General features: G+C 45.4%; 1 protein-coding gene across 1 annotated transcript; it reads right to left on the reverse strand.

Annotated features, from left to right (window-relative positions):
- Window positions 1-876: 876 nt before the first annotated feature.
- Window positions 877-10235, reverse strand: LOC146822642 (transcription factor HES-1-like). The gene is made up of 4 exons (XM_085606576.1): window positions 10077-10235; window positions 6711-6806; window positions 5516-5600; window positions 877-2314 (listed from the first exon to the last, which is right to left on the reverse strand). Exons 1-4 carry the CDS (start codon window positions 10155-10157, stop codon window positions 1599-1601), a joined length of 978 nt encoding a protein of 325 aa, XP_085462702.1. The 5' UTR covers window positions 10158-10235; the 3' UTR covers window positions 877-1598.
- Window positions 10236-12454: the final 2219 nt, after the last annotated feature.

Consider the following 12454-nt stretch of genomic DNA (forward strand, 5'->3'; position numbering starts at 1 on the left):
GAATCAAGCTATCCTGGCTGAAGAGGGGTGAAACCCCGAAAAACAGGTCCTAGGATGCTTGTTTTCAGTCCAGGGAGGACCTGGCTTGGCAGTTCGGGCTGGACTGTTCCCATGAGGCACGGGATCAAGACTGATTTGCATATGGCTGGGTTCGAACTGGAATAGCATGGTGAGCAAAAAAACGATGGATTTAGGCCCAGCTCTCTGTACTGTGGTGAATGTATGACATTGTTCTGCATTCTGTCCAACAACTGTTGTTTTTGCATCTGCAAATAAATGCACAAACAACTCCCCTCTGACATCCACTGAAACAATGCACTGCGATACACACCTTCACAAACAGCAGCCCCCAAGGATCATCACGTATTGCTAACACGTACACTCTTAAGTGGAGAAGTCTTGTCTACATTCCTGTTCTTTGACCTTCTTGTGCCTCATCATCACTGGACATCTCTGCCAATGGATTCAGGAGTGTCTTCATTTCACCCTTATTCAAAGCATCCTAAAAAACACCTTTTTAGGGCAAACGGGAGAAGCTTAAAATGACATGTATATAAAAAATTCAGCATGTCTGTTGGAAAGCATCACGACCTGCCCCATCTCACGATCACGTTCATGTCCATTCAGCTAAATAGTGCTACAAACTTGAGTTTATGAGAAATGCACAATTATATGTTGGAGATACTTCTGAATCTATTGAATTAGTACAAAATGCACAAAAAAACCAATATCCATTATATACGCTCCATTAATGGGGTTCAGTGGGTTGAGCTGAGAAGGAAATGCCTGGATATTGATGTGGCACTTCACATGCATGATACAAATATGCTTACAGCAGATTATGAATAAATATGTTTATGGCTTGCAAATGTTGACATAGTTCATTTTATTTTGGATGACATGCGTAAAACTGTCACATGTGCTAAGTAGAATAACAATAGATAGGCACTAAACCTACAAGGCAATTAATTCATTATTGACACAGTTGTAATTATCTTAATATATTGGCCAGTTAGTGGATACTGGTAAACCAATGATAAAATTGTGGGGGGTTTTGTCCTTCACATATTACGGATCACTTTCAGCCCGCAGCATTCTCCATCCTTCAATATTAAATGTTTGAAGGACGTTAAGTAAGAAACTCCTGGAATCTCTGCAACTATATTCCTTCTCCACCTAACAAACAACCAAAAAGTTTAAATCTCTGTTGATGAAAGAATCTAATTGTTCTTTCCTTGACACAACTTCAGTGGGACTATTGGATTTCCTTTGCTTAATAATTAGTGGGGGTTGATCGAAGGTTCATGCGTGGGGAGTACGAGCTGGAAGAGCGACAGACAGGGAGTTTCTCTTTTAAGGTGCTACAGAGGTCCTGAAGTAGCAGCCCTGTCCTACAAGAGGTATTTCTCAGGAGTCCATAAATGCACAATACATCGTTGCTCAGCCAAGAAGATCTGGTGAAACACAAGTCTGTGGACCAGCCACATAGCATGTCCACCCACAGAACTACCCTTGTCTGCTAAATGTACCAAAACAGGCTTTGTAAAAACTCTTCCTAATCTGAGGCAAACCCTGGTCAATGTCTTTGGAGTGAAAATCTACCACGGTCTCCAAATCTCAGGATGGTCAACAGGGGCCACCTCTGCCTGAGGGAACTCGAAAAGCGTGCCAGGTTGAAAATGAGAAGTGTTTTGGTGGCCTTGGGGCACTGGTGGCTCGACGGAATATCCCAGTGAGCAGCCGAAATCACTAGCTGTGGACGTAGGCTGGGCATGGTATGATTCAGGATACGATGCATTCAGCACCCCAACATAAGGAACATATTGTCTCTTAGTGTCCCCTGGCGTTGGCAGAGACTTAGTGGTCAGACGACTTGGCAGGAAATGATATGTGCTGTTGCCTGAAGCTTTAGCTGGACCTGGTGAATTTGCAGGAAATGTCTCTGGTGCTGGTATCATCTGAAAGGTGCATGGAGGCTGCGACCACAACTGTGGAGAAGGTACACACTGCTCCGGTGACAACAGATCAAAGTCCATATTTACAAAGGCCTCAGGGACCTTCATATGGTGAAGTGAAGCCATTACTTCCTGAGGTTGCCAAATCTGAGGTGCTGCCAGCTGCAGCTCTCCTCTCTTTCCAATCTTGGGATCATGATGGGAAAGAGAAAGTGGTTTTCGCATTGTCGGATCAATGTGCTGCAGGAGCTGGGATTGTACATTGGGGTTTAATGCGCTTACAGAACTGAGGTAGCTGGAGACGGTGCTCTGACAATGGCTGTAGCCTGCGGAGAAGTCCATGATAGAATCAGTGATGCCTGAAACAAAGCAAAAATAATTTTACAGTTAGCTTACAGATGTTGTGATTTGGTATATGGTATTTGTGGCACTTCTTTAACTAGCTACCTCTCATTTTCTTCATTTCTATTTTGCTGCTTTCCCTATAGATCTCTTTTCCTTTCAGTCCCTTAAATTCCCTTTATTTTGCATCCACTGAACAATCCTGTGCACATTATTCTCTTTGAAAACTGAAAGCACTGCGTGGGTAGCCCAAATAATTTACCATTTGCATCAACATGCAGAACCTGCTATCACTACCTAACCAATGTGACTTAACACTTATTGCTGTTTCTAGGCAGAGTTTTATCTATCACTGATACAGCAGGTGCAGTCATCACCAGGCCCCTAGAACATGAGGGGCACACCGTAGTCCAATTATCATACTCTTAGCACACAAACAGGGGCAGAGGGGCCTGTACAGGATGAGGCTGTCAGTTACACATTATAGGGGCCATGTGTTGCTTATGCAGCTCTTCGTCCACACAATAATTCGGGCACTTGTGACTTCATTTCCATAGAGCAGCAATTTTTTACCTGATGTCCTCAACTCTTACTTAGTGGGCCAGCGACTGTTTAGAAAATGAAATATTGTTAGCAGATTACTAGAGTACACAAAGTTATATGCATAGCGTATAACATATCTATTCATCGTTTAGAAGTACAACCAAATTGTGAAAAACTCCAAACTTCTTAATAAAAATTGAAATTTCGTTATCTGTATATTTGTTTGCAAATTAAATAAAATGTTTCATAATTTGTGTATCTGTTTCATGGCACTTCTTTCTGTGTTTGTGTGTGTTGTTTTGATGTTCAAATCATAGAAATTGCTTAGGCCAGGGCCCGGCTTCCAGTAATGAGTTGGTGGGGCCCACAGAAGCCATGAATTTAAGAACTGATGGCATAGCATTACATGATGGGAGTGAGCTCTTGAGGTCTCCCATCCAACAGAGAGAACTTGCAGTTATTGTGTCTGAAGACCCCCCCCCCCCCCCCCCAAGTGTCTTAATATAACTATACTGCGTAGAGGCCAAACTGGAAGCCTGAGTTTCACATACAAAGGGAGGATATGTTACCAGCCAGGATTAATTGAAAAGGCCCTCTTTGGAGCAATCCACGCATTGAACACTGTGCCAGGAGTATTTCAGGAATAGGGCTGATGAACGTGCAGTTCTTATTTTCCATTGAAGGCAATGTTTTTATGTCTTAGAGTTGGCACAAACGTGCTTTAATTGATTCATAGGACATTTTGCATTGGAAAACCTGACAGAAATGTTATGGTTACGAGCATTTTCATTCTAAATAGCATATCTCATTTAATTCTATTGCTTCCCCTCTATATCCCCACATAGTTCAATGGCCACTCCTAGGGTCTCAGGCTAACTAGGCTAATCAAAATGTTGCCTCATAAAAAGGTGAAATTAATTACACAGCATCCATTGGTATTAGAAACTATTAGTCCCCGACTATTTTTTCATTGATTCATTCTGCAAGATATGGAAAGCGAAGGAGCCTAGGGCATCAAAGGGTCAGAAAACCCTAACATATCGGTAGGACCATCAGTCTTTCTCAGAGACGTGTGAACAAATCATCACCATGGTATGTCTAAGGATTCAGCATATCGTTTGCATTTAGGAACATTTTGACAATATACTGCCTCAAGTCAAAAATTGAGACATTTCTACATTTCATCTCCTCTGTAAAGCCATGCGCCCTGTTTTGCTCCTGTGCAGGGAAAAAAGAAAATGTTGCTTAACCTGTCATGCCCCTGTAAGAGTATGATCCAAACCCTTTGGTCTATGCAGTAAAAAAGGAAGAAACTATGTTCCCACGCATGCGCTGTCGGGAGGAGAGCTTGCGCGACGAGCAAGGCAGGGGCCGGCAACGGACACGCTGCATGTATGGCGGTCGTGCAGGCCCCCGATGACGCCACAAGGCGGCGGGCCGCGCACGATTGTGACACGGCGGCCTCGCCCACCCTTCCTGATTGGTTGGTCTGCGCGTGACCCGTAAGTGATAGGAATCATTTCCGGGGCACGCGTAGGCAGAACGACGGCGAGCTGGTTAGAACCGACTCCCGGCTCACGATTTGGAATAAAACGCTGGGGAGCGGCGAGAACTGCCTCTTTGCTCGCCACCCCCACAGCCGACACGAAGCGTAGCTCCTCTGGCCTCGGCTAGGAGGCATCATCAATTTCACTCACCCACCATCCCCCTAAAGCAGAGGTTTTTTTCGAATGTTTGTTTGTTTATAGTTGTTTTACCTTTTGCAAGTAATTGTCTTTATTTGCAGGTGCATAACGTATTGCGTCATAAAATGTTTATTGTCGTATTTTTAGTGCTATTCCTTGGTCAGCGGTAAGGTCATGATTGGTGAGCTTAAATTTAAAGGTCCTTAGCGGGCGGCACCATTCTTTAATGGGGACGCCCAAGGGGGGAGGGACAAGTGGTCTCTCATGGAACTCCAGGGCCAGTTACAGGCGGTTGGCTGGAAGGGTGCAGGGGAGTGACGCTTTCCAGTAGACTGGTTGGCCACCCCGCACGCGCACAAGGGCACAAGTAAACTGCGCACAACTGCAAGGGCCCCCTATGGAGATAATCTGCAGGCGTAGGGGGTGCTCGGAGGGAGAAGTGCCCTCCCGGTGAACGGGCCCCCCTTGCGCATGGGCACTCCGGTTGGAGTGCGGGCATAGTTTGATCAGGATCTGGGGCCAGTCATTGACCTTGCCGTAGGGTCAAATAGGGATACACAGAAAGATAATGTTATTTGATTGCTGAATGCTTAGATTAGGATAGGAATGTCTATGTATTAGAAATATGTTACGGATAGCAAACAAGACATATGTACCTATCAATGTAATGGACTGGACTTTGCGTATTGTGTACATAATGTGTATATGTATATATATATATATAATGTTTTTGAGTATTAAATTGTAATAAATACGGCCGGGATTAACAATCCCTAATCCAAAAAAAACCCTGTCATAATTGAGTTGTTGCCTTAGGGGTAAATGGGAGGCGGGCAACTTTGGCACCGGGAAGGGTGCCATCACCTAGAGGTGTAAATCAAAGGAAGAGGGGGTCTAGGCCGTACCTGGCCATATTGGTGGTGGCCTGGAACAATACAGCAGGGCTAAGTGCAGTCTTTATAAATAGCCACAAGGAAGGGAATCACACACCTGTTCCGGATCTCTTCAGACGCTGTAAATGTTTCACTGCCAACTCCAATACATCGGCTTTCTCCAGTCTGGAGACTGTGTGACTCTGAAATCGAAATGTAGGCAAAGCTTTGAAAAAAACAGAACAGTGATGGGGGAGGAAAGAAAGGTGGAAACCACCACAGATGGGAGGAAAGTAAAAAACAGGGAGAAGAGAAAGGAATGGAAGATGCCTAATTAACCTTCCCCACTCAGAAATAGTATAGGATTTCTGACTGTCTTTTCTTCCACACCTAAAAAGTAGCTTTAAATATCCCCTTCAAATTTAAAAGCAATATTTCTGTTTGTCATTGACCGACTCAAAAAGTTAACTGGACAGCCCTCCCTACTGTAAAGGCATGTTAGGGTTGTCATCCTTGCTGGTTCATGAAACACGTAAAGTCCCTCCTCCATGTGTGATATCATCGTTCATGTGCTTCTGTACTGTGAGTGTGCATATACTACAGCTCAGCAGCGGTGGCATGGTGAGCAAAAGAATGATGGATTTAACCCAGATCTCTTGACTGGGGGCGAATGTTTTGATTTGTTCTGCAGTCCGTCCATCAATTATGTGTCTTTTCCTTTCTCGTCCCAAGTGCACCAGGTATGCCCAGACGTGGGTCCTGGGCTCACTGTGCCCCGAAACCCATCCTAGGGTGCTTGTTTCTGGTCCAGGGAGGACCTGGCTTGGCAGTTCGGGCTGGACTGTTCCCATGGGGCACAGGGTCAAGACTGATTTGCATATGGCCAGGTCTAAACTGGGGTGGCATGGTGAGCAAAAGAATGATGGATTTAACCCAGATCTCTTGACTGGGAGTGAATGTTTTGATTTGTTCTCCATTCTGCCCATTAATTGTGTGTCTTTTGCTTTCTCGGGCATCCTATGAGAGCTGCAACGTGAAGCAACCCAGCTGAGGCATTCTCGTGCCCATGTGAGCTCCCCTGCTTCTCTTAAAGCAGCCATTTTGATTTAATAATAACAATACCAGTATTTGTAAAGCGCAAACAATTACCCAAGGGTGTCAAGGCGCTAGGGGCCGTCGGGAAGATTAAGAGAGCTATTGCCCAGAGTCACATGGTGCTGGGCTAACCTGCCACTGGGGATCGAACCGTGAGCCCGTGTTCCGAAGCCCGGTGCCCTGGCCGCTGTGCCACACCCCAGGGAGCCCTCACCTACCTGTGGGCCATCCTCATCTTGCAAGAGCCCCTTCAATTGGTCCAGGCTGGCGTTTATTCGCGCTCTCCGCTTCTTCTCTATCAGAGGCTTGACAGACTAGAAAAAAATAAGAACATCATCAGTGACGTTTCTACCACTATCTGGGGCAACACAGCACTCCCCCACATTCTGTGGCTGAGACCAAACCCTTACTCTAAATCATAGGTACTTGCATACATTTTCCTGGGGGTCAAAAAGTTTGGTCAAGGATATGACAGAGGGCTGCACTGATGATCGGGGGGGGGAAATGGGGGGGTGTAAAGTGGGTGTATGGGAAGAGAAGCACATACAACAAATGGCTGAACTGAATTGCACAACGTGGAACCAGAAGACCTGGGATGATTACAAAGCTTCCCCACTTGACCAAATTATGTGATCCTGGGCATTTGTTTTATTTCAATTTCCCTCCCTTTTCTTCATTATTACTTATAAGAGGACCTCGAAATACATGGCTGTGTTTGGATCTAATCACTAATGGCATTGTTGTCTGGGTGGGGGGGGGGGGGGGGGAGAATGACTGTTTCTAAACCCATGCTTTAAAACTATCACTTTGACAAAAATAATTTTGAGCACACTGCTAAAATCTGTTTTACTACGGTGAAACGATTTTGCAGATTAATGAAATACACTTTTTGAATTTTTAAGTGACTATCATAATTTTACAGTTTTGCTGTCTTTAAAAATGCGAATGTTCCTAAAGTTAAGGGGTGCAGTATACCCTAGTTACTTCATCTCTTTAACTGCAATCAACATTTAAATAAATGCTTGTTGTTTATTACATTGTTTTATGTTTTTGCTGAGTCGAATAAACAGCAGTCCAGTGCTACATGCGCCCCCCCCACACACACACTTTGAGTATTCCTGCTTTAAATGCAACCATATTGTTTCAAAGAAAGCCTCCTCATGTTTGGTCTGCTTCTAAAAATTAGGGGTGGGCAAAATTCCTGCAAGTTGTTTCAGGGCAATTATGCGAACATTTGAACACACACTTCGTGAAATGCAAATCTAACATTTAGTGCAATATTCAGTGTGAGTGGCAGCTATTCCTCGGGATTACACTACAGTAACGAAAATGTCGACAGGGCCTAAAAACATGAGTGTATCCTGTGTGATTTTACTAGGCTGCAGCTGGACAGAAAGAAACAGGAATGTCCACAGTGGTCCAAGATCAGTCACATTGTATGTGTGTAGAATGCAGTGAGGATATAAGTGTATACATGAGATGTGTGTGTGTGTGTATGGGGTGGGGTGGGGATCCCAGAAGGAGAGCCTGGCAGGCAGGGTCTTCACGCAGGGTACATGGCAGAAGCAGTTCTGCCTCGCCGCCATTTCCATTGCATTATCTGGATGTAAGAGGCCAGGCCACGGGTTGGCACTGCTGGCTTTGATACAGTACCTACACGTCACCCAGGCACTCGCATGCTATACCCCCTGCTAGAGCCAATCATCAGCTTCAAGACTTTCAAAGGGTGAATGTGTCTCCATCAAAGTTCGTTTGGAGCCGCAGTAGTGGCTGCCTACCGGCAACAGCCCGTGCACAACTCCAGGTTTAACGCGCCTCCAGCTAAACCTTTAAAAATCTCATGCACTGCTCGCGCCTCCGCAAAATCCACTAGCGGGCGGTTTAGGCTGCAGTTTCTCTACCCTTCCTATAAAAAATGTAACTTAAAATGCTTCTCCTGTGCCTTCCGTTCTCCAGTCTCATAACAAGACCTCTGATTCCAAGATCTTCCACAAAGCGGATGTATGGTGAAGTGTGCGTATTGGTTTTGGAATCGGCACGCGTCAGCTCCCCCATATCAGCCCGCTGCCTGTTTATAAACGTCAGCTATTGAAGGTTCTGTGGTCCCTCCTCGTCGTTCCTGTCACCACCAGTGGCGCTTCGCATGCATTTCTCTAATCGATTGATTGGAAGTAAATGACAGGCAGAACGTGAATCTCGTGGGCACCTAACAAACCCGAGGCCCCGGTGCCACTACACCAGTTGCACTGTGAATAGCTTGCGTGTTAGGCCACTGCTCCTCATATGGCCTGGAATAATGGCAGCGTTTGGGGTCAATGCCAATACACACCCCCTATCCTTGTCCTGCTCTTCAGGAACGTCACCGCCAGACACCCGAAAGCGAGCTCCGTCTCTAAACGCAGAACCCCACCCACTCCACTCTGCTAGCGCGACCCCTTCTCCTCCAAGCTCAACTCCGACACATGCTGCCTCCGCAGATTAGGGTACCATGTATTTATTAACAGAAATTTATAGTGCGCTGCATTGACAAAGCGGTGGCGTCGCAGTGCTGTGTGTTTGTACTTCCGTGGATCCCTAACTCGCCCATGTTTCATACCCAGACCAAACTCCGCCAACATATGTCCCTTTACAGCATTTTTTAAATGCGCCATAAATGGCAACTCGCGTGCAATATATGGTTCAAGCTCCTTCATATCGGTAGAGGCAGACCACCCATCCCTATCTTTACAGACAACACATTTCACATTCTTAATAACTGTGCCTTGGTCAGAAAGTCGTTCGATTTTTAAATCAATTTAGCGAGACTTGTGGCGATTGTTTTCATGGCGCACATTATGGCACTTTGCATCGTGCTCTAAGAGACCATGGATGCAAAACAAGGTGTGCGCGCGCTCGCCCTGGTATGGTGCCTTAGCTTTGGTAGAGAGCTGCTGATGTGAGGAGTTCCCACAAAACTCTCAGCAGTTGCGCTTCTGCTCAGTCAAAGCTCCTTTTCCAAGGACTTTCCTCCCCCCTCTTTCGATCACTTTTATTTTATTTAATGCGCTTTTATATAGCGCGAACTTTAACCACAGGTGTCAGAGCGCTTTATAATAGGACGTTACGTTACATAAGGACTTCGGAGTAAATTAGTTACATAAAAGATACAAACAGAAAAACTCTAAATTCCCGTTGTGTCTTAAACCCCTTGGACAGCTGTGCGTGTAGCCGTGTTTCCATGAAAGGCAGCCGTGCAAACGCAGCCAATCCGTCCATGTGCTCACATTTCAGGTACAACCCGGCGTGATTTAGAAAATCCTCCATGAAGCGCGCGCCCATGTGCCCCCAGGAGCAATGTACACACACCAAAAAAGACACGCTCAGGCGATAAACCGCAATCACACCTTCACCCATGGGATACTGGAACCGCTAAGCTTCGGACCCCACCTATCCCGTCCCACCATCACCTAGCAACGTGAATGTGCCTCGCTGCCAGGTTAGCATTGCGCATCAATAAATCTATAACCAAGCGGCGAAGATTCCTAACTCAATCCACGGGAACATGAAAGTGAACAGTTGAGGCATCGCACTTACTCTCCTCTTACCTTCTTATATAGGGCGGATGTGGCCTTGATCCTATCTGACGAGTCCAGGATTGCATTTTCAGCCAGGGACCGCTCCTCCATGGCCCCGGCAGGGCCAACCAATCTAATCGGCTCGTCCGCGACTCGGCCCGTCTGGAATGAGTCTTTCCGTGATTCGGCTTCTCACTGAGAAGTTCTCAGGCCGCCGTTTGAAAAAAATAATAGTTCACCGTAGCAGCGCGAAGTTCAAACTCTTTCCGGGATGTTGTATAAAGTCCCAGGTAAAGCATGAGACAGTTCAAGAATGTGAAACAATTTTCAAGGGCCAGAGTGGAAGTGGTAGCAGACTGCGGAAAATAGGAGGAAGGTGCAACATTCGAGGAGTGAAATAAACTGCAGATTTAAAATGTTCTCTTACAGTAATAGAAAAAAAACTGCAATTTGGGCAGGTATTAGTTGGTGTAATTTCCTCCCATCTGTGGCAGCTGCCAGGTCGACGATTTTCGATGCCCGTCGTCTGACTTCCCTCTGTCCAGCTCTGAGGTTTCAGTCGCCCCCAGGAAGAGCTCCAGGCTTTCCCCTCAGCGGCTCCGCCTTCTTCCGGCGCCCGGTGCTGTCAGGGCTCTGATTGGCTGTTCGGCCAGTCACGGTCACACCTCAGGTGATGGCTCCTCAGTACCACGCTGAGGTGGTTTCTTGGCAGGCACGCCTGGCATACTGCCATCCAACAACATTTACTGAAATAGTCTTTTTTTTTAAATTAATTTAGATAGTTTTACCAAAACACGACAAGGCCACAGGATCCGTCGGAGCCCCCCCTTCTCTTACAGTTTGTTGGTTACACTGGCTTTAGTTTAAATAAACCACTTTTGAGATAATGCAGGATGAAATATAGAATCAAACTGCTTCTTTCTGAAGGTAGTATTCTGGTCAAAATTCATTATTTGTATTATATGTAAAGCAGTGAGGTCAATTGAATTGTTATTATGACTATTACCATGTTTGTTATGTTTTGTATTATTGCTAAAGTTGTTATTTTAGTATTTTTGTTGCTGTTGTCATTAGTATTAACTCTTTCTTCCTTCAGACATACCCATACGTCTTCCATTAAATACCGAGACGGTTATTTAACAGTAACCAAATAAATTCATCTATGTCTCTTACAAAAACACTGCGCTCGAGGACTACTGCACATTCGCAATCTTGACTACAAACAACAGCAATTGTTTTTGGATCCCCTACGAGATATTTTAGAAAAATGAAGTGATAACTAATTTACAAAACAACGGGTGCCAGAAAGTATCATAAGGACACTTTAGTGTGAAAACTGCGAACATTATTGCAGTTTTTTAAAGTTTCTTTAATAAAAGCACAACTTAGAAGGATTCGCCTACATGTCATTTGGCCACACGTGGGACTTTCAGGGAGTGACGTTGTGGTTTAATTGTTCACATATTAGTGCTGCGTCTGTACTTGAGCACGGCTGAACGACTTAACGAGCACCGAATCGGATTTTTTTTTTCTTATCGAGAACCCCAGGTCGTCAAATATCACCGTCTTCCTGCTCCATTTATTGGGGGTGCCTCGTTTGCATCCAGGTTAGCGTTAAAGACCCGTCAACTGCACGTCAGCCCGGACAGTCACAGACACATTGTCGCTGCGTTTCTCTGAGGCCATCCGGGTCAACGAGCGATGCCCAGCGAGGGTCTCTCAGAGAAGGAAAATCGCTAAAAGAGGGGGGAGGCAGCAGGCCTACCCAGACCAGGCTGCCGTGATGTAACATTCCCAGGACCCGATACGCATCCAGTGTTTCCTTGCTCACTCTCAGAAATAAACATAGGCTATTTAATGAAACCATTCTCTCGGTCACGATAGTGCCTGATAGGAAAAGATTAATAGATTCTCCAATTTTAAACACGTCATTACTAAAAACACATTCCAGGTGGCCATTAGTGTCTATTAAAGTGTTAATACTGGCAATGGATTTTTCTTTTGTTTTACATTTTCTTGGCGATGTGCATAGTTGTCACACGGCTCGAGTCATTAATGACCCCTTAGTTGAATTCTTATTTTTGCAGAAACAAAACTTTGCATTTAGAAATTTGTAGGTTTGCTTTTATTATCACAGCCATAGGCCGATCTCCATCTCCCGAGTTGGCAGCTCTGTTCACTGCGCCACATCCTCTCACCTTCCATATATCAGGGAGGTGGCTTTTTCTGGCATTGGATCTAGCAATATCCCCACATCGGAATTCTGGATGGCCATTTCTTTCAAAACAGCTCCTCTTGTTTGGGAGGACGGCACCCTCCACTGCCCTGACTTTGCAGCCATAGCCCTCATCCTTATTGGTGCCCCTGCGAGCCGTCCGGTTAGAGAGCTTGTTTTCCCCGCCCATCAT

The sequence above is a fragment of the Triturus cristatus genome, chromosome 5_2 (assembly GCF_964204655.1).
Source record: "Triturus cristatus chromosome 5_2, aTriCri1.1, whole genome shotgun sequence".
Taxonomy (NCBI): Eukaryota; Metazoa; Chordata; class Amphibia; order Caudata; family Salamandridae; genus Triturus; species Triturus cristatus.

Bases quoted from the DNA above. Each gene is read 5' to 3' on its own strand.
- LOC146822642 (XM_085606576.1), bottom strand. From the start codon at position 10,157: ATGGAGGAGCGGTCCCTGGCTGAAAATGCAATCCTGGACTCGTCAGAT. The intron at 5,601-6,710 runs GTAGGTGAGGGC...TTTCGATTTCAG, and splicing joins AAGATGAGGATGGCCCACAG to AGTCACACAGTCTCCAGACT. The intron at 2,315-5,515 runs GTGTGTGATTCC...GCTTTGTTTCAG, and splicing joins TCTGAAGAGATCCGGAACAG to GCATCACTGATTCTATCATG.